Consider the following 27,938-nt stretch of genomic DNA (forward strand, 5'->3'; position numbering starts at 1 on the left):
CTGAAATAAGGAACTGTTGTGTTTTTGTTACCTCAGAATGAGACATTTTCTCCTTCACACTGGGAAGGGGAGGGTGAAGCGAGGGAGCTGCAACTAAACTGCTTGATGCCACTAAATCTTACTTAAAATTTAAATAAAGCTACGCCTGCGACACACATCTGAAACGTACGGAAGCCCATTTCTGCCAATGTGACAAAAATCAACAGGATTCTGTCATAATGTGAAAACTTTCCCTAAAATAATGACTCAGTATCTCAAACTCTTAGTGTGAATTAGATTATTTTTAGATACTAAGTCAGTTTCTTTCCTGTCACATTGGTGGAAATGGATGTTTGTTTTAAAAGCTTAACGTGTATTTTTTTATTAGAAATCTTATTCTGAAAGGTAAGCTGTAACTAAAGCTGTCAGATAATAAAGTATAAAGAGTAAAACACCAGTACTTGAACAGGTGACTGTGCACAGGAGGTAATCTGCTCACAGCCTTCAACAGTCACCTGACACAAAACTTCAGTTCCTCAAAGACAGGAAAGGACTTGGAGCCGGTTCAGCGTGAGTTCAACCTGCTTTCATCTTTACTCATCAGCGTGTCCTTCCTGCTCTCGGCCTGACGTTTCTGTGAACAGGATGTACACTCTGCTCATAGTGGTGATGCAACACCCCAGTTCCTGGCCTCCTGCCACACATGCTGACAGTTGAAGGGAACAACACATGGGAGGAGAGTTGTATTACTCTGGCTGCTCTATTTATACACACACACACACACATATATATATATATATACGTATGTTGTTCAACAGGAGCAGCGTGGCTTTACAGTGTGGCTTTAAAGCAGGGCTTTACAGTGTGGCTTTACAGTGTGGCTCTACAGCAGGGCTTTACAGCAGGGCTTTACAGTGTGGCTCTACAGTGTGGCTCTACAGTGTGGCTCTACAGCAGGGCTTTACAGTGTGGCTCTACAGTGTGGCTCTACAGCAGGGCTTTACAGTGTGGCTCTACAGCAGGGCTTTACAGCGTGGTACAGAAACATTTTAATGATGCGTGTGAATAAGAACTTGAGTTTTCAACTAGAGCTTCATACAGAACAGAAGAGCCCTCCGGTGTCTTTAAAGCTGCAGTCGGTAACTTTTATAAAAACAACTTTTTGTCGTAGTTGCTGAAACTTTCACCGACAGTAGAACATAAAACAAATAATCTGTGAAAATATCAGGTTCCTCTGGTTCCTCTGGCTCCTCCTGGTGCTCCTGATTGGACTTATAAGAATCCATCAACAAAAACAACCAATCAGAGCAGAGAAACTATCTTCAAGCCTCCAGCTCAAAGTCTGTCTCTAAAACATGATGAAGTGCCCTCCAGGGTGATAATAGTAACCCTGACCATGAACGCATCACAACTCTCTCTGCACTAGTGCCCTTTAAATTTAATAAAGACCTTATTTACAACGTATGAATCCTTTATTAAGTACTTTAAGCTCCCGTGTGTAGGAAGCACGTACGACACACTACGGTCGGACTCCGCCAACAGAAGAGGACCCGCTTCGATTATAATGAAAACATATTAATATTATATTCCATCTCTGACAACAGATCTTAAACACAAACATGTTTGAGTGAAAGAAATCCTCCGGAGCAACAGGAAGTGATGAAATGTACACTAAAAGTTTATTAATTATTATTAATAATAACAATATTTAAAGCGGCTGATCACAGAAAACCCAAAGTAAAAAAAAACAAACCAGTACTGGACTCAGAGTTTGACAGGTGATTTATGGGACACGTAGTGAGTTAAAGGTTAAAATAAACCGATGGAAGCAGGTTACCTTCTCTCTGCAGGAGTTAATTAACAGATTTAAAAACAGTAGCGGGCGCAGTGTCGCCCCCTACAGGCTGACCGGCTCGTCAGCCCGAGGCTCCGCGGTGCTCTCTGCTGCGGCTGAAGCCGGAGTGAGGGAGCTCTGAGACGTACAGCCCAGAGCCGACACGGGCCAGTCCCGACCCGAGCTGCTGGAGGCTGGACACAGAGGACAGGAGAGGGGTATTATGGGCAATGACCACATCAAGTCTTAATATTTGTTTATTTTTCAGCCGTAGCTGTAGGTCCACCACTTTGGTCCAGACTGAAATATCTTCATCAAACCTTCACCTGTGTGTGACTCACCTGAGCGGCTGCACTGGGCGCTCTTGGCACTGTGGGGGAGATGAAGCGGAGCGCCGTGTCCCGCCTCCGGAGAAACAGCGGGTTTGTGGGAGCACTTGGCTTTGTCTTTAGTTTTGCCTGCGGCCGTCAGAGCACAGGAGCAGACACGAAGGTTAACAACCACCATAAACCCGACCGGCCTCGACGTTTTCGGGCCCTCAGCCAAAATACACCGAGTGACATTTGTTCTCGTGGATGGTGTTCGACAGCAGACGGAGACTCTGAGAGCTTCAGCGGGTGTAAAATCACTTCCTCGTGTTTCACATAAAGCTTCCAGCTGTAACAGTCACACAGTTACAGCTGAGCAACACACACTATGTGCTAGTCCACGTTGAAAAGACAACCACATGTTGAAGATGGTTTAAAAGATAAAAGCCACGTCTATATCGTTAAATCTTAAGTTAAAGGTCCAGTGTGTAATATAATATTAATAAGTATGTTTTCATTAATTTTCGTGACCTTAAATGAGACGTTTTTTATAAAATACATACAATTTTGACATTAGCTAACTTAAGATGTGACAATCTCTTTTATCTTTTAACCATCTTCAAAATGTGGTTGTCTTTTCAACATAGATTAGCCTAGCACGTAGCATATCTAAGTACAGGAGAGGAGGAAGTTGACGGAGGCTTGCTCAACTGTGATTGGAGCACAGAGTGAAAAGGGGGCGGGGCTTAACTCATTACAGACATGTATGGACGTTCAGAGAGAATCAATTTACCGTCTTTGGTAGCGATTGTAGGTAGTTTAGTTTCTGTACTTCTGTTGGCAGGTGCGTTCAGGCGACCTTTGTAAATATGCCCGTCCATCCCGACGATATCGATCTCCTGCGACTAACCAGCCAACACACGCACACACACACACACACACACACACACACACACACACACAGGGAGGAGGCCGGTAACATCTCATTGACACAGTTTATTCTTTTCAAACTGAGAGAAATATTTTTTTAAACTAAAATATCCCATTACAAGTAAAAGTTCTGCATTTACAATCTTAAGTACAGAAGTATTATTATACAACAATATTAATATTATATAAGTGAAAGTCCAGCTCTGGATTATTATTGTTGATACACAAACAGTCAGTTTAGTGTTGAATGTGGAGCTTTATAAGACCAAGCATCATATATACTAACATGATCACATGGTATGTTAAATCTTAAGATTTATGGTACTTTTACTTCTAAACTCTGTCTCGTCTTTAAACAGCTAAAACATCAGGACAGCTTTTGGATAACTTTTGCCATTTCCCATGACTTTCCCCCTTTTTCCAGGTCTGGGGAGCTTAAAGGATGCCAGGTTTTCCAGGACTGTGGGGATCCTGTATGACCTCAAACAAAGGTCCTAAAACAGGAACCTGCGCAGGAGGATTCAGGACCCATCAGTGGGTGTCGGAGGTTAGAAATGATGTACAGATGTACCTGAATCACAGCGTCCACCTCAGTCTGGGGGGGGTGGTGCTTCGTGGACTGCAGGCCGGTGCGTCGCTGGTTGGCCGAGGTGACCGTGTGACTCCCGCCGCAGCTCCGCAACACGGTCAGGTGACTGTAGTCGGTCAGCTCAGAGATACGCTCGCTGCTCGGTCGGAGAGAGAAACACCAGAGAGGCCGTGAGATGATGTCGATGTTCAACAGGAGGAAGAGGATCGACACAGACCTTCAGTCTCTGCACACTGCGGCCACATTTTATTTTATTTTGAAAATAATCTGTTGACCTGTTTCACATTCCTGCGATTAATATGTAAATGTATGTTTTCTTTATCTAAATCTATTGTTTCTTGTGCTCTTCTAATTCACCCAGTCTAATATTTTTTACATCTTAACTCATTTTCTGTCCAAATGGGACTTAAACATCCAACAGAGTGAACTCTCCCTGTCCTCCCTCTCTCCTCTCCCTCTCTCCTCTGGCCTGTCCTGACTCACTGGTTCTGGCTCTGGCTGTCGCTCGCGGCCTCGCTGTGTCTCAGTGTCCTCTGGACGCTCTCTATCTGCCTGCACATCACGGCGTGGCTCCTCTGAAGCAGCTGCCGTCTCCTGACACAGTTAGCTACATCAAAGTTGTAGCGGTTGGTTCCTGGTTTCAGGCTGAGACGGCAAGACCAGCTTACAGTGGATCAGATACTGAGAAACTAACACATGCTCTGTTTGAAGGCTCAGACTTTACAGATTATAGATTATAGATTACCACTGCCATAGAAAGTATGTTTATGGTCCTGTCAGTGAGTTCCTGTTCCCCTAGCGCCACCTGCTGGTGGATAAAGAGAGTGAAGGGAACTGCTGATCTCACCTCCTGTAGTGCTGTCGAAACTGCTCCAGAGCGTAAACAGTGAACGGCCTGATGGACTTGTGTGCGGGGAACCCAGGAGTGGAAGGAAGCCTCACCAAATTACTGTTACTGCCCAAAGAGAAACACACACACACACACACACACACACACACACAGGAGAGATAAGTCATATTTTTGGGGGTTTTTGATCTGAGGAATTATTTAAAGAATACAAGACACTGCAAATATCTTTGAATCTGAATCTGTAAATCTAACAATATCAGTGATGATGGGAGGTAAATGTTATTGGTGCTGACTCACGGTCCGGGCGTGTACTTGACGACAGGTCGGTCGCAGGAGAGGCAGTGAAATCTGTCCACGAGTTGTCTGGAAATAAACAAAGAAACACACTGACGAGGAGGAACGACTACTTAAAATATGGTGTAATGGCAAACAACTGCCATCATTATCGTCTTTTCAAAATGTTAACATGTTTCTCATAAATGACACCAAATCTAATCTAAAATCATCCCTGGTTGGTGTTAAATACATATTAAGTTATAACGTACAGGATAATACAGTAGAAGCCCTCCTTTAAATACCACTCACAGACTGAAACCTACAGCATAAAGTCTTCTTTAACTTAAAAAATACACACAGTCGGCCGATATCTCATCATCCTACATTAGGAAACAACCAAAGAGCTAATAGAACAAACATCTGGCAGAAAAGAAGCTAAATAAGTCTGTCTGCTTGTTAAGAAAAGGGTTAGGGTTAGTTCTCTCTACATATGGCCAGTGAGAGTCAGTGAGTGTGATGTGAACACGTACTTCCTCAACCCAGCAGCGTCGTCGTGCTCCGGAGGTCCCTGGGCCTGCAGCTTCTCGTGGATATTCTTCCAGCGACCTTCCAGCTGCTTCTTCACAGAGTCCAACTCGATCCTGTTCAACTACGGCGAGATCGGAGGTCAGATACAGCGTCACAGAGAACCGCAGATCACCCCCGGGTGATATTTACCTTACACTCCATCTCCGTGGACAGTCTGTCGATGACCTTCTGCCAGTCTTGCTCCTGGCCCGTCACCTTGTTGAGCAGCTCGTGGAACATGGCGTTGAGCTGCTCCGTCACAGAGTCGAACTGCAGACGGCTCACTTTGCTGTCCAGAGCGGATTTATCTGCTTTCTTCGGGGGGGTTGGAGAGACAACAGGAAGTTCAGGAGATAAAGAGACAGGCCTTTCATACCTGCCCAACAACTTTATACTAATGAATACAGTCTGTAAGCCATCAGTCCGCTCACTGTTTAAGACTTCAGAAATATAGATGGTTATCCAGATTTTCCAGGATGGGTGGGAACCCTGTACTCTCTCTCTTACGCACCAGGCGAGTGAAATATCAGTGCTCTTCAATTCTTAAATGAAGTAAGACTAATAAACAAACCCTCCTCTGGTACCCACAGTCTTTATCCTACAGTAAGTTCACTCACTATTTCACTCTCAACCATCTGCTTGTCGGCCTTCTTCTCCTCCAGCTCCTCTGTCGTCTTGTACAGTTCCTGTAGAGGAGTTCAACAGCGATATTAAACACAATCATTAACAGCAGAAAAAGGCAAGTTAAGTTTATTTTTCAGACTTTCCTTTAGTCTTTGTTTCTTGTAAATCACTAGTTAATTCTAACTTCTTCAGGACTCAAACAAGCCGACATTGCGTCCTTTTAACGGGTGAAAAGAAAACTGGTATTCTGTACTAAATAATGCAATAATTAGTTACTACATCTTCAAGAATACACAACGAAGGATCCACGCTGTGTGTCTGTCTACCTCTATGTGGCTCTGTTTCTGCCTGTTGTCCTCGTGCAGACACTGGGTGGTTTCATGCAGTCTTTCACACTCTGCTTGAAGCTGCAGGATCGCCTTCTGCACGTCGTCCACCAGCTCCACGCTCTGAGACACACACACACACACACACACACACACACACACACACACACACACACACACTCGTGTTGAAACATATAACACTGACTTTAACTGCAGTCTTAAGGTTCTTGAAAGAAAAGATCTCTGAGTCCGTTCCACTCCGCGTCTGTTGTGAGCAGCTACACTGACTGACGGGGCCGAAATGGAGCGTTTAAAACACTTTTCCGTTCTACTTCACGTCTGGTTAACCCACTTTGAAGTGTTGTACTGCACAGCTACTAGATGTCTTATTTTTAATCATTTTCCAGGTGTTTCTATGACTAGAAAACTAGTCTCTAAATTTTCAGGTATTCCAGGACGCGTTGGAAACCCGGACTTTAACAGAGTACTGATTTCTGGAACGAATAAAGTGTCTCTCTGTTTCTTTGTCTTGCCTCTACGTCCTTCAGCGGCCCTGCTCTGCCTGCAGTCTGCTGCTGGAGCAGGCTGTTCACGGCTTCCTGCAGCAGCTCGTAGTGCTGGAACAGACGGCTGAGCTTCCTGCCAACGTTCACTGTGCTGCTGGTGAAAGTGGATTTCTCTGTACTCTGACCGAGCTCCTGGCCGTCGCTCTCATCGTCCTCGAGGCTGCAGGACAGCTCAGAGGTCAAGGACAGCATCATTTCCTCCAACGTGCCCCGCAGGTCGTCCAGCTGAGCTCGGGGGGGCAGGAAGAGGGTAAAGGACTGAGGTTAGACTGATGTTGGACTGAAAGTAATTCCGGTTTAGCAGATTGGAGCCTGTTTGGTGATTTTCAGAGCAGTTTTACTAAAGCTCTGCCACCACATAGAGAACAAGGACAGCAGCAGTTCAGAGCTGCAGATGAAGACGTGTGGATGTTGCCGTCTGCAGACAATTAGTGAGGTTGAGGTTTTACATTTTTGTACTTTTTCAGCTTGTTAATTAAAATGGAAGATAAATACAATTCAGTTTGTGACTTCTCAAGCATCAAAGTATATATTTTGTAAATCAATTTGATTGAACTGATTCAGATTTTCTTTTATTTCCTATTATAAAGATATTTTAAAGTGTTTTTAAAGTGTCTCAGAATTAAAATCTGGACTCTATCTGAATCTAATTCACTCTCTTTTAATCTGTTTTATCTGTGTTTTTGGTCTCTACCGACTCCTGAGGGAATATCTGGCTGTATATATATATACATAAATGTTCCACTGTGTTCAACGTCTGTGAGAAGATACTGGAAACTATCGTATCACAACATTTTGTTATGTGATATTCTATCAACTGATGTGGGATGTTACAGCGACTGTGATGAATAATCCCACTTTTCTGGTTGCATAAAAAGTTAGTGTGTTCTTTATCCTATAACAGTTTTCCTTAATGTAGTTTTAAATCTCAAAATATCACCTTGCTTACAGTATCGCAATTTATTGAACCGTAACCTCGGTATTATGATACGTATCGTATCGACAGATTATACAGACAGATGTATCTGTGTGTTGTTTGCAGCAGTTAGTGTACAGAGAGTTTTTCACAGCTTTGACCACAAACAACGCTAAGAGAGCTGAGAGAGTGAATCGAAGCTGTGGGCCGGACAGATAAACAGTGAGTTGGAACTTGATAAATATACTGATTATAACTGCTTTAAGTTTTTTCAGACACTTCACCATCAACTGGGTGAAGTGTTTATTCTCTGTAGACGCAGTAAAGGACGAAACTTCAGCCTACAGGTCTGAACCGCTGCTGTTCCTTCACATCCTCGTCCTGACTGTCCCTCACTAACACGTCTCCCTGTCTGACCTGATCTTGCAGGTGTCGGTCTGTCGCTTGCTTCTCAGTTAAAGCCTGTTTGGCCTTCAGCTGCTTCAAGTCCTCCTCCAGCTTCTGCACACACTTCCTGGATATGACGGTACCGACATGAAAGCACTGATCTACACACTCACAGAGGGCTGAAGCACAGTGTGACACACTTTCAAAGGGCAACATGAAGCTTCTCCACTGGAGGACAAAGTATGTTATTAGCTGGAAGTAAAACTAGAAAAACTGTCTGTAAATATGTTAAAATAATTGATTTCATTACTGCTGCATCTTCCCTGCATGCTCAACTTTCTACAGTGGACTGAGTTTTTAACTACGTGTGGCTCAGATGATTGACGCCTCTCCCTGTGTGTCCATCTGTCTTTACCTGAGGAAGGATATTTGCTGTCTGAACTCATGAGAGGCTTTGCTGTCTGAATCCAAACTCCCTGAAGTCGCCTCTGAGGTGCCTTCTCTGTCTTGGCTCGTTAGGTTCATAAACATGTCCTCCAAACTGTCCAGCTTTGGACAGACACATTACATCGTCAGAACCCGGAGTTTGTCTCGGTGCTGAAGTTTAAGAAAAGCAGGAGTTTCCTCCGTCTCACCCACCTTTTCTCTGTCACTCATTAGGCCGTCTATTAAAGCTCTCTGCTGGTTCAGTTGATCCATCAGGTTATTCGACGCGTCCTGTGAACCTAAATGTACAATGTGACAGCGAGGCATTAGTCAGGAAGTGATTCAGCCCAGAAAGGACAAACCAAACACTGGCTCTAGGGGCTTTCACGTTTTTCTCCAGTTTCTTTCTGTAGCAGCATTCAAATAGTTGCAATCTGCAACTTCACCACTAGACGCCACTAAATCCCACCCACTGGCCCTTTGAAGGAATGAGTAATAAGTATATATGAAGCTCTATCAGACCTAACAGCATTATGAAGTAATCTAGCTCAGGTCCTTTGAGTCAGTCGATATAACTGAAAGGTCACAGACAGGTGATATAAAGTTACCTTTGTTAGCGATGAGTTCTCTGAGGTGTGTCAGCTCTGACTTGTCCAGATTTTCTGTTTCCAGCGCCACAACGCGAGCTTCCAGCTTGTTGAACCTCTCCTTCAGTTTGCCGATGTTCCTCAGGGCCTCCACCGTCTCCTGGTAGCGCCCTGAGCCGCTGGCCTTCCGGGACACGCCAGCAGCCGGTCTTGTTTTAGGCTCTGATGGGACTGAAGAAGCCTCTGGGGCACCCGGCAGGGTGTCCGTCGCTTCCTGGGGAGGTGAGATCTGTCCAGAAACCGATGGAGAACCGGGAGCTGCTGTATCGCTGGTAACCTCGCCAGGGTCGGGGGGGGAGGAGGACGCGCTGGTATGAGAAGGTGCAGTTTTTACGGCAGTGATGTTGAGGTTCAAGGATGTGAGCGTGGGTTTGTCCACTGTGGCTGGATCAACAACGCCTGAATTCACGAGCTCCTTCTGAAGGTTTTCTCTCTCACTGAGCAGAGTCGACTGCATCACGTCCCAGCTCACACACTGACTCAGCTCCTCCGGGTCCGGATACTTCTGGAACGTGTCCCTCAGAGAGCTCTGCCACAGCGAGGACAAGGGACAAGAACTCATTATGGACCAATAGGCAGTTCAAACAGCAGAAAGGAAGAACAGGAGAGTGTAAAGCTCACCACAGCTTCCTCCAGGGCGTCCACACGGCGGCAGCACTGCTCCACATCTGTGACCGGCTCTGTTGGAGCGCCGACCATCTGGACACGGGAGAGAGGGAACGCCTTATAGCAGGATTTACACTGGGGTTGGAATATTAATTAATCTTCATATTAATGACATTAAAGTCTCTATTAACAGTTCTCTCTGACTGTCTAGCCGCCATAATCCGGGTAAATGTTAATAAACTCTGTTATTACCGTACGTTCAGAGCAATACCTTGTGTTGGTGGTGGAGCTCCTTCATCTCTTCCTTCAGATGGTCTCTTTGGTTGTGGAGCTCCTGGATGAGCTTCATGGCCTACAGAGACAGAAACAGAGACAGAGAGAGAGACTGCATCAATCACTGCACGTACAGTTTAACACTCAACCACCGGGGGGCGCTGTAGTCTCGCCTCAAATATTTAGTCACAGAGGTGTCTGGGTCTCGGGGAACAACTGTCTATAATCCTCTCACTCTGATGAGTCTACAGGCTACAATATAATATTAAATATTTATAGTTCAAAGATTATTTTGAAGATCCAAGACGAAACTGACCATCAGACTCTTCTTCACTCAACACATTAAGAAATGTCTGATTTGAATTCATAACTTTATCTCGTCCACACTGAAGGTGACGCAGCTCAATCACACACAGTCGCAGACAAAAGGTTTTTATAGCAACATAGAACACGTGAAGTCAACGACTGCGCTCTATATGGGGATCAATATTGACTTCTTTTTCCAATATAAAAAGCTCTGAGGACTCTGATTGACACACTGATACGTCCTCCTGACTCCCAGGACCCTCCGTCTGACCTTTGACCCCCAATGAAAGCAGACAGAACTTCAACCGACAAAGAGGGTGAAGCACAATCCAGCTGTTACACTTTCTCTGATAATCCCTCTTTACCCGGGTTATTTAAATTTCCTTAGAGACTGTCGGGTTTGTTGGCTGAGTAAACGATTGCAGGTAACATGTGTGTGTGTGTGTGTGTGTGTGTGTGTGTGTGTGTGTGTGTGTGTGTGTGTGTCACAGACTGAAACAAAGGGACATTCCTGAGCTGCATGTTTAACTTGTGTCGAATGTGCCCGGACATGAAATGATGCATAGCGACCCCACAGAGCTTCAGCAGCAGCCTGAATGACTAACAGCTGGTTAATGAGCGCAGACACACACACACACACACACACACACACACACACACACACACACACACACACTGCAGGAATAGGATAACCATTGGTTGAGTGTAACTAAGTACATTTACGTTAGAATTACACAAAAAGTTTAATTTTGAGGTATTTGTACATTTTCTGCCACTTTAAACTTTATACAGGCAAATAAAGTATTTTTACATTTTTATTTAATAACTTCTGTTACTTAGCAGATTCAAATTATGATTTATTATTATGGATTAAGCACCCAGCAGTAAATATATATAAAGTAATTAAAACTAGCTCCACCTTCAGCACACTGCAAAAAAGGAATCTCAAGAAAGTGAAGAAACGTATTTCTGAGAAATATCTTTTTCTGTTCGTCCAAAACTCAAAAGTATTCACTTTAATATTATCGGAGACGAAGAAAACCAGCAAATATTTACATTTGAAAGGCTAAAACCAGTAAATATTTGCTGTTTTTTATTGATTTTAACTAATCGATTGTTAAAATATCTGATCTGTAGATTGACTGACGGATTAATTGACGACTCGTTTGAGCTCCAAACAGCAGCTGAAACTATACTGACACTGGAAATACTAATGAAGTGACAGGAAACAGGCTGAAGTTAGAATAAAGAAAATACTTAAAGGGCCAGTCTGTAGGACGCAGACTGCAGCTAACTGAACACCCCTCGATCCAATGACCCTCGGCCCAACTTTCATCCAAATCCTGTTTACAAGTTGTATTCTGTAAGAAAATATCAGATATCATATTGAATAAGAGAGAGGAGACAGGTTGGACTTTTATTAAAATAATAACCTGTAACGTATCGTGATGCTTATTTAAACTGTTGCCAGCACACGGCTCTAGTTTCACTGTCCAACAAACCAACTGACGACCTCCAGGGCGGGATCATAACTCAACTGTTACTGTTTAAACTGTTGACTCATTTCAGTCGCACATTAACTGGAGCTGACTGAGGAGGGGGGGGGGGGTGTTCCTCTGACAGGTTAATGGGTGCATACGGTCCGGACCCCCCCTGACGTGTGGCACGCTGTGGTTTGGGCTGTGGCCTTCAGAGGGGAAGACGGCGGCGGACGAGAGGGCACGCCGGGTCAGCGGATACGAGTGATGCCCCGCGGAGGACATGAATGATTCAGAGGGGCTTCTGAAAGACGCAGCATCACCTGCCCGATGTCCCGCTGTTCACCTGAGGGCTATTCAACCCCTGACAACCAGACTCATCTCTGCAGGGGACTAATTACCCCCTATCACACAGAGGGAGGGAGGGAGGGAGGGAGGGAGGGAGGATGAGATCATGACTGAGACAGAAAGTTTTCAGAAAATGTCCCATAAAACAGCCGCTCCTTGAACACACCGTCCACTGCACTTTGTGTTTTTAAGGTAAAAGCTTCACGGTGTGTTTAAAGCTGAAGATCCTCGCCGTCTTCCTCTCTTTAGGAAGTGACCTGACAGAAACCTGAACGGAGACACGCAGAGGTCATTTGAGATGTCAGGGTGGCGCCCGTCTCCTATTGTCCTCCGCTCTGTCAGCAGCGGCTTAATGCCACGCTGAAACGCTCGTCGCAGCACGCCACGGAGGGAAGAGAAGAAGCTGAGCACACTGTCAGTCTCTGGCGGTCCCAAACGCATCCTGGAAAACCTGGAAAACCTGGACATTTAGAGCCTGGAAATTAATTAAAATGACCAAATATCCTGGAAATAATCTGTGTTCTCCTGGAAAATGTTTAAGTGTATCTCATACATTAAACCTACAGGTGCATATTTAGTTTGAACCCGAGCTGCTGGCCCATTGTGCTGTCCTGGAAACTCCTGGAAACTCCTGGAAAATGTCCTGGAAAATGGTATCTTAATGAGAGTGGGGAACGCAGGTGCTTTCAGGTACACCTGTTGTCGTAAATGTCCCAGCATGCAGCAGAAGTCAGTTATGCTTTAAAGAAAACGTAGTATTTATATTTATATTAACAACCAGCAGGATTAATTATAAATCTTTATAATTCAATATCTGAGGCTGATAGTGACGTCACAACAGGTGTTTTCATCATTTCACAAAAGTAAAAACACCTGTAGTGACATCACAGCGAGGGGGTGTGGCCTCCAGAGAACATACCTGAGCTCTCTACAGTGTCCGAATAATCTCATTGTAACAGGAGATAATCTGCTGATTAATTGTTTCGAGTAAGAAATTGTTGAAGTTTGATGGTTCCAGCTTCTTAAATTATAGTATTTGTAATTAAATATATTTGGGTTATAGACTAAAATGTATTACCTATAAAGTTTTTTTTATATATTTTAACCTGTTTCCTGATTAAATCTCTCTCTCTCTCTCTCTATATATATATATATATATATATATTTACATTATTGGACTATTATTAACACTGAAGCATTGAGTAGCATTTACAGTTGGAGCAGAAACATAAAGAAAAAACACTTTTGGCTATTTGATTTGAGAAATTTAGAAATTTGAGGAATATAATTTTGAGTTTTGGTTCAGTAAATATTAAAAATAAACCTTGTTTCACTGAATTAAAGTGTCTGATATGACTTTTATTAACGGTAACTGACTGTGTTTGCTCTCACCTCACTGTGTATAATAACACAATAATATATATCTGTCAGTTTATAAAAGTTTGCTTTACAATTTTTAGCCAATTTAAAAGAAATATAAGTTTAGTTTTTAATATAATTCAGATTTTTGTTGCAGTGAATGATTAAATTAAAGTTGTTATCTGACTTTTATTGACAATAACTGCTCTCACCTCGCTCCCACTGTGTAAAATAACACTGATAATATTAATAATAAGTTTGTTTTGAGATAAAAAGTCCAGTTTTTATGTGATAAAAACATTTGAAGAATATAATTATGACTTTTGGTTCAGTAAATATTAAAAATATACCTTGTTTCACTGAATTAAAGTTGTTATATGACTTTTATTGACAATAACTGCTCTCACCTCGCTGTGTATAATAATATTAATACGTTTGTATTGCAGATTTTTGCCATTTTAAAAGAAATAAAAGTCATTTTTTAAATATAAATATGACTTTTGCTGCAGTGAATATTGAAAATAAAACTTGTTTCATTGAATTAAAGTTGTTATATGACTTTTATTGACAATAACTGCTCTCACCTCAATCCCACTGTGTAAAAAAACACTGATAATATTAATAATAAGTTTGTTTTGAGATAAAAAGTCCAGTTTTTATGTGGTAAAAACATTTGAAGAATATAAATATAACTTTTGTTGCAGTGAATATTAAATAAAAACCTTGTTTAATTGGATTAAAGCTGTTATAAGCTCTCACCTTGGACACGTCGTCCTCGCAGCTCTGGATGCGGGAGCGGAGGCTCCACCTGCCGCCCGCCGCGGGGCCGGAGGAGGAGGAGGAGGAGGTCGGGGATGAGGAGGAAGGTATCCGCTCCTGCAGCTCCATACCGGGCTGAACCTCCCGCTCCAGCTGGCTCCTCCTCCTCCTCCTCCTCTTCCTCCTCTCTGACACACACCAGAGCATCGGGCCGGCCCTCCCCGGGAGCAGTGTCCCTCCAGCGGGTCTTCAGCTCCCGGATATCCAGCTGCCGGAGGATGGCGTGGAGGAGGGCGTGCAGGGCTCCGAAGTTCACGGCTCCCTTCTGGGGCGTCCCGATGGATAAGTTCAACAAGTCTTTCAGGCTGATGTTCTCCTCCGACATTTTTGTTTCCTTCTTTTCTACGCAGCCGTTAATAATTAAAAGTTAAGCTACCGTTAGCTACTTTATCAAACTTAAACTCCCGCCGCTGCGTCCATTTTTAAAGCGCACAAATTCCGCTTTTATTTCCCGACCAGTGGCTGAACTAACAGCGGAACTATATTCTTTAAAGTCTTTACAATAAGTGTTGGATTGTCTGTACCGTCAGTGGAGTCGCCCCGCTCCCCCCGGCAGCGTTACTCTCGGAGGTCGGCAGTTGAATGTGATAACGTTCAAGAGAAAACAGCAACCTCGGCTGGAGCCGCGTCAACCGCCCGGATTTACCGGAAACACAGCGAAGTTACCCTTCAAAGTAAAGGCGTGTAGGGAGAGAACAAACACATTCTGGAGAACGTGGGTGTTTAATTGATATCAAAACTTTATAATTGTTTATTTCGCAACATCATTTTGCGCATTTGTTCCACATTTTCGCACCAAACTGTTGTGAAACGTTCACATTGGCGCTCTCCGGCTTTTATTTTAAAGCTCGAGACCGGATGTAGTGTTCAGCATTAGCTCTCAGCTTGACGACACTTCTCTTCGCGGGTTCCCACGTTGGAATCAACTCGCGGCGTTAACGGTTGCTAGGCGACAAGCGGCGATCATGCTGCGTTCCAGGAACTGGAAAAATAATCGGATTTCCGACCGACCCTTAACATTACCTTCTACTTTTATGAATGCACAGCGACTTACATGTTTCATTATCAATATTATTATTTCATTGTGGCGATATTTTATTAATGAGACCAAATAGTAAGAAAGCAAACTGTAATTTAAAATAATACATTTAATACTAAGATGCCAGAATGAAAACTAAAACAGAAAATAGTATTAAAATCTCTAAAATATGATTTTTGTTCAGAAATACCATTTTTTTTTCATAGCTTGTGTATATATATATATTTATTGTGACTATATTTGTTTTTTATGTGTATGTAAGTCAAACATGAGTAAAAATGACCACCACTTGGACAATTTGTGACAAAAACTGTATTATTATTATTATTATTATTATTATTATTATTATTATTATTATTATATCAAGCACCCATAAGTGAGCAAAAAGAGGTGTGTCATCCAATTTAAAGTTCATTTAACCTCCAATACATTCCTGTTAACCACAGATTATATCCAATATATATGTATATCATTTATAAAAATAATTTTAAAAAAAAGGTAAACCACACAACTAATGTTCAAAATAATATTTTATTGATAATAAAAACAAGCAAGCAAAGGTTTGGGTGCCATTCTTAATTACTACATTCAAGTATAAAATCACCTTCATAGTACACATGCATTTCCCTTAATATCCGTGAGATCGATTGCATCCATTGCAACCCAACCCCGTAATGTTGCACGGAGCAATAAATTAACTACACTAATGCAACTGTAATTCAGAATTTGACACTTTAAACAAAAAGAAAACAAACACTACAGCATCTACAGTTCTCGGCTGTGTGGAGAAGACAACATGTCTTAAAGGCCCAATGTCTAGCACTGTGTTGGGTTGGCTTCAGTTTTAAAATGAGAGACGATTCGAGGGGAAACTTTTCTCAAATCATAAAAGGTGAAGGTCTTTGGTAACTTATGTGAGAAGGTTTTATTATGTTAGGAGCATTACAGTGATGAAGAGATGTGGGTGGCAGTATTACACCATGAACCCTCCCTAAGCCCCGCCCCCTTTTTGCTCTGTGCTCCAATCACAGTTGAGCAAGCCTCGGTCAATGTTTATTATCATTAGGGGACTTAAGACGTGACTATTTATACGTCTCTTTTATCTTTTCAACCATCTTCCACACAGACACACATCTAAAGTAGAGGACACCACATTTTTCTTCCACAGGATGGCGAAGTCACAACCCGCCCTGCTCTGCCTTTGATTGGCTGGTTCTCGGTGCCTTCGTCGGTTTGGTTGGTTAGCTTTAGGCATGAGGAGCGAGATAGGTTCGGGTCAGTGTAAGAATGTCAGAGGAAGAGCAGAGGAAGAGGAGGGCGAGTTGTGACTTCACCATCCTGGGAGAAAGAACACAGGAAAGGAGAGGCGGGACTTAAAAAGGGTACATTTTCTTTTTTGAAGATAAACAAAACGCACTGCGTGAGGTTTATCCCGTCACGCTGGAGCTTTCAGTGTTTGTGTGCATTATTTACATCCATGTTTATAATGCTACGTTGTGTTGCTCACACATAAACATTAAAAACATTCCTCTGCAGCACGACTAGCATCAAAAACCAGAAAGCTGCTGATTCAATAATGACCTTTTCTCCTCCTCGATTTACCATCTCGGGGTCCCGACACACATCAGGAGCCCAGAACAAGTAGCAAAGAAGAGAAAGTGACTGATTTCTTTCTTTCTGGCTCAAACCAAACAGCCTCTTATTAATTACATTTGAACTAAATACAGCCAGTCAGTTGTAAGAGTCACGGGGTCGTCCTCGAGACCATCTGGATCTTATTACAACCAATTATAGCACTTAGTGTGTGTGATGAAGGAAAACAGCAAAACAGAAGAAAAACACCCAAACAAAAATATAAAAAAAGAAGGAGTTCAGTTTCTGTTTCCCTTTAAACTGCCAGATACGTCTTTAAATGAAGGTAAATGTCTCGCAGAATATCGGTCGTAAAAGTTAATCGTACGATCGTGGGGAGTACAGCAGTGGATTGGCCGCTTCATGTGGCGTGATTCACAGTCTCTGTCCCCCCCCCACTTACACATTAGGGGACGTGTGGCGCCCACGAGGGGCCCGATGTCTTCAGGGATGCACGGTGATGGTTGTCCACACAGATAATAAAGATCATTGATTTTTGAATTCTTATTCTCACTGCACTTACAGGTCTTTACAGACGGGAAGCGATTGACGAGCCTCTTAATTCACTCTGATACTGTCCAGGGTTCCCGCTCTCTTGGAGAAATCCTTTTCCAGGACTTTTTCCAGGACCTTTTCCAGGTGTTTTTCTTGACAATAAAGGACAGCACTTGCTCTTGTTTAAGGGATTTTTTCCGCTTTCCAAATTTACTTCAGTTTTTCTCTGATGTTAATGAGATCAATGACAGATTAAATCAATTTCCAGGTGTTTCCATGACTGGGAGACTAAAATTTACAGGTTTTCCAGGATGCGTGGGAACCCTGACTGTCGTAGATGAGAGACTGATCCTTGTTGTTTGTGAGTTTCCTGAACATCAGTGTTAATTTAACTTTAGCTGTAAACAATAACAGTGACAGTAACTCTGGTTGGCGTCGAAGACAAGGATCGCCACACGTAGAGAAAAGACCCTTTTAGCCTTCATCACCCAGAAACTACAGGTTATAAACTGTTTAAGTACAAAAATGCGAATTTATCGGTATCGGCTGAAAGAAAATCCATCTGGTGCATCCCTAGTTTATAGAGTTAATAGAACAGAGTCAGTATTTCACTGTGTGCAAAGAATAAGGTTGACATTACTCTAATTTTCATCAGATCCCATAAAAAGACCAAAACCAAACCAATAATGTGTCTCTCAGCTCCGGGATCCCTGGTTCATAAACAGGTTCAGTAATTTCCTTAAAACACGGCTCACTGGAGCTTTTAATCAAAACAAACAGGAGGAAACAGTGCGTCTGTTGGGGACTATTTTCAGTGGAACAGATATATCAGGCTTTCACACACACACATGGTTTCATTGGTTTTGGTCTTTCGTGGGATTTTATTTTGACAAGAGGAACGATATATAATATCCCGACACTCGTCCTTTGAGTCAGTTCGTGCAGCCGGAGCAGTCGAATAAAAACACAATAAAGTCAGCATTGTTCGTACAGGCACTAACAGCGGGACTCTTTATATCATCACTGTTGGATCAAAAGTGCTTCTTATGTGGTTATCAAATCTTTATCCATCATCCCGCAGTGAAGTCTGCTTTCATAATTAGTTTTGATTCATTTGCAGAAAATAAACGGCGGGAGGAACCGAAGGTAAATCTCGTGTGCACAACCTCCTCGTAACTTCTGATTTAGCACAGATAAATGTTTAAATTGATTTTAATGTTGGGCTGTAATGTGCAGCCACTGTCAGGCTGAACCAAACATACCACAGTATCGGGCTGGGATCATCATCATCATCATCATCATCATCATCATCATCTCCTCTGGGTGATTCTTTCAGCTGCGTCCTCGTCACTCAGATGCTGTCGTAGTCCGATTCTCGCCTGCTGGACTCGGCCAACGTCTCGGCCAAGAAGAAGGTCGTGGAGCCAAGGAAGCCCGCCACGACCAGGATGAGCAGCTGCCAGTGCAGCAGCAGGTAGTTACTGTAGAAGAAGGCCACGGCGGCCATGATGGACTGGAGGGGAAAATACAACAGTCAGGGTTCCCGCTCTTCTGAAAGAGTAGTTTACCAGGACATTTTCCAGGTTTTATTGACTATACAGGACAGCATTTATAACGTTAACATTCATTAAAAGTTCCAGCATAACAGGGATTATTTTCCAGGATATTTGGTCAGTTTCCAGGTGTTTCCTTGACCGGAAAACTAGTCTCTAAATCTCCAGGTATGAAAGGAATAAAAAATATTTAACAATAACTGCAACCCCAGACCAGGCCCTGTTTCCAACTATCACTTTAACTTGTTAAACTGCCCTTAAACTTGAGTGTTTCACTCCTATTGGAGACTTTAAAGCCTCACTCTCTGAGGTTTTCAGTGATTCTTACTCCTGTTTCTATTAATTCTTTATCAACTGTGCGATTGTGTTTTCTAATTGTTCTCAGATCTCTCTTGGAAAAGAGATCTTAATCTCAATGAGACGTATTCCAGATAAACAGTAAAATGTGTTTGTGAACAGATTTGAGGAGAGAAACAGTCAACAACAGAATCTGGATCCATATCTGATCAGCACTGTTTGACAGTTTGATCTGAGTTTGGTGTGTTGAGCTGGACGGACTCACTGAGAATGAGCTGTCAATCACAAGGTAGCCCCGCCCTAAAGCATACCCTGCTTTATGGTCTGTTTTACTCTAAATGGGACCATCAGTTACTAAATGAACATCATGCTGTATGGAAGAAGACTGAAACTAGAGACTGAGACCAGAAACTCATCAGGAAACTGTTTACTGAGCTCATAAATCAACTGAGAAGTCGGATTATTTCTCCATAAGACTGAATGGTAGTGGAGCTGCCCCCTGCTGGCTGTTACACAGAATGCAGGTTTAAGACACTTCACAGACCCAGAAGCTATGTCCGTTATATAAACTGTCAACGTGTGAAAACTCACCTGTATGAACTTGAAGACGGCGAAGGCGGGGGCGCTGTTGTCGCGGAACATGAAGCCGATGATGCTGAGCAGCTGAGTGTTGAAGCAGCTGTCGCCCAAACCGAGCAAGAAGCTGCAGAGCAACGCCACCCCGACACTGAGCAACACACAGATTACAGTTAGAAAGAGATTACTGTAATCCAGACCTGTAAACTGGGTCTAGACCATCGACATGGAAAAAGATGGACGACATGACACCTCTCTCTCCTGCCCCCTGGTGGCCGACTGCAGTATAGCTCATAAAGCCTCCATGTTAGCAGATGGTTCATTTTTCTGATCAGGTTGGTTTTAATTAGTTATTTGAAGATATAAAAAGGGAGTTTCACATCATGATTGAGAGTGGAGACGTCCATCTTTATATGTTGAGGGTTCAGACACAGTCAGGACATCAGAGGGCTGTTTCAGAAGAGCAAACTAAACCAGGATTAAACTGTTTCAATGGTCCAATCAGAGCTAATGAGCTCGAGAAGTGCTGAGACATCAAACACAGGTCAACAATCAGTTTACTGATGTTCAGCAGCAGCGTTCAGTATATAACTACACAAACTAATATGTAATATGGAACAAAAACCACAGTGACAATCAAAGATAAAGACAAGCTCAGAGCTCTTCTGTAATCATGTCACTGTGGTTTAAAGTCTGGAGGGAGAATTTTCTTTGTATGACAAGTGTAGAAAATTAAATCAGTGGTTCCCAACTGTTTTCCTGAAGGGAGCCTTTTTTCTATCAATGAATAAAATATATCAATTGTTTTTTCTTTTTACACATTTTTCTGTCTGTATTATGCATTTTTTAACAATCATTCAGACATAATAAGTATAATATTCAGTGTTTCTTTCTCATGGTTCTATCAGCTGTTTATCAGACAGGCTCTGACTGAGTCCAGGTCTTCGTACCTGGGCGTGATGTAGGCCTGCAGGTCTGTTCCCGCCTCCGGGGCTATCGGAGCGTCGCTGGCAATGTTGAGGAAAATCAGGTAAAAGGCAACAAAGTGAGTGATGAGCCCCAGCAGCACCACCGGGTTCCTCCCAAACCGGTTGCACTTGTTCAACATCCCGAACACGCCCCCTCCTGGCCGGACGGAGCAGAGAGAGAGAGAGAGAGAATAAGCATCGTGACTTCTCTCAGGTTGTTTCCTCCTTTAAAAAGAAGCACTGAGGACTCACCTAAGATCTCGCCGATGCCGATGCAGATGCCGGAGATGCCGATCAGACCCTTTGCGTCCTGGCCGAACCGCGTCATCGCTCCGATACACGTCCCGTAAACCCCGCTGTAAAAAGTGAGCTCCAGGCCTGACAGAGCAGCCAGGAGAAGGAATTCAGACTCATCGGTTATATTACACACATACATTGTTAGTTTGACCTCCACGACACATCTCAAAGGGACAGTTTGGGTGTTTTGACGTTGGGCGTTGGCAGAAAAACTTTAAGCATCAGTTTAAGTGTAAGCTGTATTAAAAAGCCTTCCTTTGTCTCAACCTATAACTGCTGTACTCCTGCGCTTACGACCACAAACTGTCCCTTTAAAGCGACCCGTTGTGATTCCTCCCACCTGTGTATCCTATAGAGACGCTCAGCAGCAGCATCTCCTTGGTGACGAACATTTTACACGCTTTGACTGCAAATTAAAAAAAAAAAACAAGAAGTTAGATATTAACACGTGAGACAGACCCGAGAGCTCCTAAAGCAACAAAGTTATTTTAGTAAAAACTTACAGAAAGCGTCCAGAGCTTGTGAGCAGAGGCTCAGCTGCGGCGAGCTGTAAAAAAAAACACACCCCCCCCCCCACACACACACACACACACACACACACACACACACACACACACACACACACACACACACACACACACATATTACTGCGTGGATCTTTCTGTCTTAGAGCACTCTGTACCCCTCGACCTTTTCGCAGGCTCATAATTTCCTCGGGACATTTTCTCATCCCTAAGCTGCGCTCGGTTGCCGTGGCGACTGTATCACAGCAGTGTCAAAGAGAAATGTAGAAAAGGAACCACAAAAGGAGAGCGTTTGCAGTTAACAAAGGTCACCTGTCTCGTCCTGCGGGGGCTCCACTAAAAGGAAGATCACTCCTGCCCCGAGTGGGACGACCAGCTTTCTAAAATAGTATAAAATACAGCCGACTTTGGACAATCTATGGCGTTAATTTGTGGAAGTTTTGTTGAATAATTTTAAGGTTATTTGATGTAGACGATGAGATTATTCCAGAAAAAGAGGCTCAGCAGCAATTAGACAATAAATATCTGTAATCAGTGGCCAGTTCCAGGACCCCTGTGCAGTGAATTATTTAGGGTTCACCCCTCGCAGCTTCACTGGGCTCATCAGTAAAACTAAACAATTTATCGAACACGAACCATCAACAGAGAGAACGAACTGACGGCTTTTCGGCATCTTAAAATATGAATAGTGATCCTGAGTTAGTTGCTACAGCTGCATTTTATTTTATTTTACCCAGCAGGCTCACGTGATATCCTGTATACTGCACTTTGTTCATTAGGTGTGTCTTACCGGGAAACCTGAAGACATAATTACGAAACAACAACAATGTGAGGATCTTTCTACAGACACATCAGGATGCTGCCTGGTGACATTCCAGTGCAAAGTCTCTCTCTGGGTTCTTTAAGCAGTTAACTGTCTGTATTTGTGCTCATATTGAGCATTAACTTCTCACCTGTTTGCTCCCCTCATATTGTCTTTGCATCTTTTACTCAATATACATGTAGCTTACACTTCAAAGTCTGACTTGAACTCTGGATTTTGGGGTTTTCAGTCATTTTTAGCTGCTAAACAGATCTGATCTCCTGCGAAAGTTTATCCAGAAACTAATATTGTTGCACATTAAAGCTCCAGTATGAAACATTTATGAGGATCTATTGACAGAAATGTAATATAATATTCATAGGTATGTTTTCATTAGTGTATAATCACCTGAATATAGAAATCTTTGTGTTTTTGTTGCCTTAGAATGAGACGTTTTTATCTACAGAGGATCCTTTTCTAGCCCCTGCACACACATTTCAAACACAACTCATAATTTTTCCGAGTTCTGTCATTTTCCAGGACTTCTTTGTGACCCATAAGTGACACACACACACACACACACACACACACAGTAACAGAGCTCCAGGTTTCCCAGGACTCACCTCGCCGTGCTCTCCGTGGATTCGGCCTGCAGCAGTGACTCCGACGCCTCAGAGGAAGCGGGTTCGGGGTCAGGCTTCCGGATCAGAAAGAAGAGGAAGCACCCCACCAGACTGATCACCGTGAGCGAGATGAACACCGTCTGGCGGTCCTTGTCTGAGAGACACACAGCAATGAGTCACACGCTCAAAAGTGAGAAGTCAAGGATGGGAACTCTATGAATAGTCATCAAATACAGCTCGCTTCCTACCCGTTATGTGATCGTGTCCATGCCAGACGCAGTATATGTACAGATTTCCAAAGAATAAGCTGCAAACAGATGAGAAATGTTAAAAAAAAAGAGTCTGTATTCAAAACCACCAAACATTAATCTCTCCATGAAGACTCACCTGAACTGCAGCAGCGCCCAGAAGATGCCGCTGTTTCTCCCGATGGTGCTGTCAGTGGAGTTGATGGCGAGCACATTTCCCTGCGCCGTCCAGAGCACTGAAACACACAAAGCAGGACACATGAACAGGGAGAAGACGTATTTCTCTTGGTAGAAACTGATGTTAGAAAGCGTCTCTTTACCTGCTGCTCCTATTCCGACTAACACCGACGCCGTGTAGAAGCTCCACGTGTACGGGTAGATGAACATAGCGATGTAGCCGCTGCAGGGGGACAAACATTAAGAGACGTTAGAGGGGGTTTTGTATGGATGGGGCAGGTGTTGTGTTTCTCAGTGCTGGTTTACCTGTACAAAAGCCCACTAAAGAACATCGACAGCTGCGGCCCGATGACGGTCACCACCGACGGGGCGATCAGGTTGGAAGCAGAGAAGACGCCGTAGATGATGGCCATGCTGCAGGCGACAGAAGATGCTTTGTGATGAGATTTTGGAGGGGGGGTTTTTCCCGCCTTGTGCGTCCAAAGGTTTCACATTAAGACTGAGGTCATGTAGGATGCTTCCCAAAACTGAACTCACTTTGTTCCCTTAAAGTGGTTTAACTAAGATTGAATTATCCTTCAAGGATTACTGAGAGAGACAGATTCGATTATAGAAGCTGCCACCAGGTCGGTATGAATGCTGGGAAACATCTGCACAGATGTTGGGAACTGGAACGTCAGATAAAAACCAAAAACGTGAAACTAAATAATCAAAGTGTATTTGGTTTTAAGGACAGTTTACCTCGTGTATCCGCTCCCGTGGAACTCGGTGCTGTTGAAGCTCTTGATAACAGTTTGCTGTAAAGATGAAGAAAGACTGTTTAGGACTCAATACGGATGACGTCATATTATCTGAAGTTATGTGCCATTAATCTGGAATGTGCATCAGTAAATCCAACCTACCTCTATGTTGCCACATGTCTGAAAAGCGGTGAACATGAACATAAAGCCGAAGCCCAGAACAATGATGTTCAACAGCCTCTTCCCCTCTGGACTCATTTTGCAGTACAGTAGCAGGGAAGTGATTACACACACAAACAGTATCTACTGGAGAGAACAGCCCGTCTGAAAACAGGAGAGGAAAGTTCAAATCAGAAGCAACATAAAGGGGGAAAAAAAGCTTTCACCAAACTGCTTTTAAAAATCTGCTGATTTATCACACACACACGCGCCTTGAGACACAGTGACAAGTCCTAACCGCTTCCTGGTATTTATGATTTGACAGCGCACACTCATCACTTCGGCATACACTAAACATACACATCAGCAATGTATTTCGATAAAATATGAACTTTCAGGAGAGTTTCCCGCAGCGCGCCGCCATACCTGTGTGTTTTGGTGGATGACAGCCTGAAAGTGACTGTTTAAATTACCTTAAAATAAGAGTTGTTTGGTTAACGAACTACCAGCCGAACTATGAAGTGTATCTGTTGGATCACCATAAAAACTTAAAGTGTGTCCTAACATAATATTAAGTGAGGCTAAGAGCAAATAAAGGTTTAATTGACGGATTCTTAAAGGAGGGTCGGCGAGCATCGAGACACAGGCGGACACCAAGAGTCTTTTCTTTCGTCTAACCTTAAATAATAACCTCTAATGTTTGATCCAGTAAAGAAACACAACTTACCACCGACGCTGCAGCTGTTTGTGTAACCTCCTCTGTGTGTGTGTGTGTGTGTGTGTGTGTGTGTGTGTGTGTGTGTGGACTCAGTGTGTTATTAATAACATAGTTTGCTCTTTGTGTAAAGCTCCGGTGTTTCCTCAGATATTATATGAACGAACTTTAACATGACGGTGGACTCGAACCGGAACCACGAACACTTTCCCAGCGCCGGTAAACGGACTGAAACTGTCACGTGAATCAGTCAGCTGAGGGGACGAGCTAGCTACGCCTTTAGCATACAACCGCTGATCTGTAAGCAGTCAGCGCGGCGGAAGTGCGTCAGAGAGAGGCGGATTAACCCCATCCAGGTTTTAATAGATCTGTCCGTGGAAGGATGGTTCTACTTCCGGGTGTTTGTTCAGTGATTGCGCTTCAAACAAAGGAGGAAACTCATTTAGAGACACTTTTATTAGTTTGTCAATAACTTATATTAACTATACACATAATCAATGTTTTATTGTTTTAAAAACACGAGGAATATTTATCTGTTGACGCAACGCTTCAGCTAGCAAGCTAATAAAAAGTAAGCTCGCGCTACAAGTAAAACTACTTCCGGTAAACACCCGTTATTAATTAATGTATTTATTATTAATATATTATTATTATTATTATTATTATTATTATTATTATTATTATTATTATTATTATATTTTTATTATTATTATTATTAATATATTATTATTATTATTAATATATTATTATTATTAATATATTATTATTATTATTATTATTATTATTAATATATTATTATTATTATTATTATTATTATTGTTTATTATTATTATTGTTATTAATTAATGTATTTATTATTATTATTATTATTGTTATTAATTAATGTATTTATTATTAATATATTATTATTATTGTTATTACTATTATTATTATTATTAATATATTATTATTATTATTATTAATATATTATTATTATTAATATATTATTATTATTGTTATTAATTAATGTATTTATTATTAATATATTATTATTATTATTGTTATTAATTAATGTATTTATTATTAATATATTATTATTATTGTTATTATATTATTATTATTGTTATTAATTAATGTTTTTATTTTTATATTATTATTATTATTATTCATTATTTCTATTACTATTATTATTATTATTATTATTGTTTTTTTTATTATTTTATTTTGTTAAACACACAACTTTTATTAATTAATATTTATTAATGTTTTTTTAATATATTTATTTTTAATGTATTATTATTATTATTATTAATACTGTTGTTTTTATTAGTATTTTATTTTGTTAAACACAAATTTTATTAATTAATATTTATTAATGTTTTTATTTTTAATTTATTATTATTTTATTTTGTTAAACACAACTTTTATTAATTAATATTAATTAATATTTATGTTAATATATTTATATTTTTTAATGTTTTTATTTTTAATATATTATTTTATTTTATTTTGTTAAACACACAACTTTTATTAATTAATATTAATTAGTATTTATTTTTAATATATTTATTTTTAATGTATTATTATTATTACTGTTGTTTTTATTATTATTTTATTTTGTTAAACACAACTTTTATTAATTAATATTTATTAATGTTTTTATTTTTAATATATTAATATTATTATTATTATTATTGTTATTATTACTGTTTGTATTATTATTTTATTTTGTTAAACACAACTTTTATTAATTAATATTTATTAATGTTTTTATTTTTAATATATTAATATTAATATTATTATTATTATTGTTATTATTACTGTTTTTATTATTATTTTATTTTGTTAAACACACAATAACAAACATATAGGGAAATGCACGTGGGGAATACAAACATTTAATAAACAATAAAAGAACTGGGGGATTTATAGAAATAAAAACAACAGAAACATAAAAAATAGACTGTAAATATTAATCTTCATAAATAGAAAATAAAAACCACGAGGAGCAACAATTAAACAAACATACCCGTAAACTGTGCCAGGATATCTGCAGATTTACTGGAAAATGTGATTTTGTTTGTTTAAGAACCAATAATATGAAAAAGAGAATTTTCTAATCAGTCTTATAATATAATATTATTATATGATATTTTTTTTTTGCAAAGTTTTACATTCATTAATGCAAATTTACGAAAGTAAAACTTCACTTTCTTGTTTTCCAGAAGGAAATTAAGCTGTATTTTAACAATAACATCAAAAAAACAAAAGCTGTTAAAACTGTGAGACTTTGCTCTTTATTATTTTCACTTAAACCACTTTCTGTTATTTATTTATATATATATATTTACACAATATTCCCCTAACTCCTCCTGTAACCTGTGCAATATTATATTTTAACTTTATACCACATATGTATAGTAATACAACCCTAATTCTATTTTATTTTGTTATTTAAAGTGTATTTATTCTTTTATTATCTGCTGTGTTACACCTGGAGCTGCTGTAACAAGTGAATCTCATCTTATTTGGAGACATTAAGTGGAAATATTGATCAACTCTCTCATTATAATGACGTACAGACTCATTTTTTCCGGTCACATTGGCGGAAACGGGCTTCCGTACTTGTATAACGCGATAGTGTAAACCCGAGTGATTCCACCAGGGGGCGCTGCGGCGGTGAGTATAATACGGAAGCGC

The 27,938-nt window shown here is 41.2% G+C and overlaps 2 protein-coding genes across 4 annotated transcripts; both read right to left on the reverse strand.

The window, feature by feature from the left end:
* Positions 1-1,636: 1,636 nt before the first annotated feature.
* LOC127356620 (glutamine-rich protein 2) lies at positions 1,637-14,644 on the reverse strand. 3 transcript variants are annotated; one of them, XM_051388536.1, is made up of 16 exons: positions 14,355-14,644; positions 10,103-10,183; positions 9,847-9,924; positions 9,187-9,754; positions 8,792-8,877; positions 6,817-7,074; positions 6,284-6,406; positions 5,951-6,019; positions 5,484-5,648; positions 5,297-5,415; positions 4,788-4,853; positions 4,488-4,589; positions 3,623-3,776; positions 2,915-3,026; positions 2,155-2,271; positions 1,637-2,007 (listed from the first exon to the last, which is right to left on the reverse strand). In XM_051388536.1, the coding sequence occupies exons 1-16, from the start codon at positions 14,559-14,561 to the stop codon at positions 1,877-1,879; spliced, it is 2,436 nt and encodes an 811-aa protein (XP_051244496.1). In that variant the 5' UTR covers positions 14,562-14,644; the 3' UTR covers positions 1,637-1,876. The 3 variants fall into 3 exon arrangements, with proteins under 3 accessions (XP_051244496.1, XP_051244494.1, XP_051244497.1); XM_051388534.1 differs by having other exon boundaries at positions 4,488-4,595; XM_051388537.1 differs by lacking the exon at positions 6,817-7,074 and having other exon boundaries at positions 4,488-4,595.
* A 1,321-nt stretch (positions 14,645-15,965) lies between these two features.
* Positions 15,966-25,551, reverse strand: mfsd11 (major facilitator superfamily domain containing 11). The gene is made up of 14 exons (XM_051388615.1): positions 25,272-25,551; positions 24,548-24,709; positions 24,387-24,442; positions 23,952-24,059; positions 23,789-23,868; positions 23,608-23,704; positions 23,469-23,527; positions 23,221-23,374; positions 21,775-21,818; positions 21,612-21,677; positions 21,227-21,352; positions 20,957-21,131; positions 20,022-20,157; positions 15,966-19,093 (listed from the first exon to the last, which is right to left on the reverse strand). Exons 2-14 carry the CDS (start codon positions 24,641-24,643, stop codon positions 18,932-18,934), a joined length of 1,359 nt encoding a protein of 452 aa, XP_051244575.1. The 5' UTR covers positions 24,644-24,709; positions 25,272-25,551; the 3' UTR covers positions 15,966-18,931.
* Positions 25,552-27,938: the final 2,387 nt, after the last annotated feature.

This window comes from Dicentrarchus labrax, unplaced genomic scaffold (genome assembly GCF_905237075.1).
Source record: "Dicentrarchus labrax unplaced genomic scaffold, dlabrax2021, whole genome shotgun sequence".
Classification (NCBI taxonomy): Eukaryota; Metazoa; Chordata; class Actinopteri; family Moronidae; genus Dicentrarchus; species Dicentrarchus labrax.

Excerpts from the sequence above, each read along its gene's own strand:
- LOC127356620 (XM_051388534.1), bottom strand. The coding sequence starts at position 14,561 with ATGCTCTGGTGTGTGTCAGAGAGGAGGAAGAGGAGGAGGAGGAGGAGG. Across the intron at positions 9,925-10,102 it reads AGCTCCACCACCAACACAAG|ATGGTCGGCGCTCCAACAGA; the intron begins GTATTGCTCTGA and ends TCCCGTGTCCAG. Across the intron at positions 6,407-6,816 it reads GGCCGCTGAAGGACGTAGAG|AGCGTGGAGCTGGTGGACGA; the intron begins GCAAGACAAAGA and ends TGTGTGTCTCAG.
- mfsd11 (XM_051388615.1), bottom strand. The coding sequence starts at position 24,643 with ATGAGTCCAGAGGGGAAGAGGCTGTTGAACATCATTGTTCTGGGCTTC. Across the intron at positions 21,819-23,220 it reads TCCACGGAGAGCACGGCGAG|CTCGCCGCAGCTGAGCCTCT; the intron begins GTGAGTCCTGGG and ends TTTTTTTTACAG. Across the intron at positions 20,158-20,956 it reads CAGGCCTACATCACGCCCAG|TGTCGGGGTGGCGTTGCTCT; the intron begins GTACGAAGACCT and ends TGTGTTGCTCAG.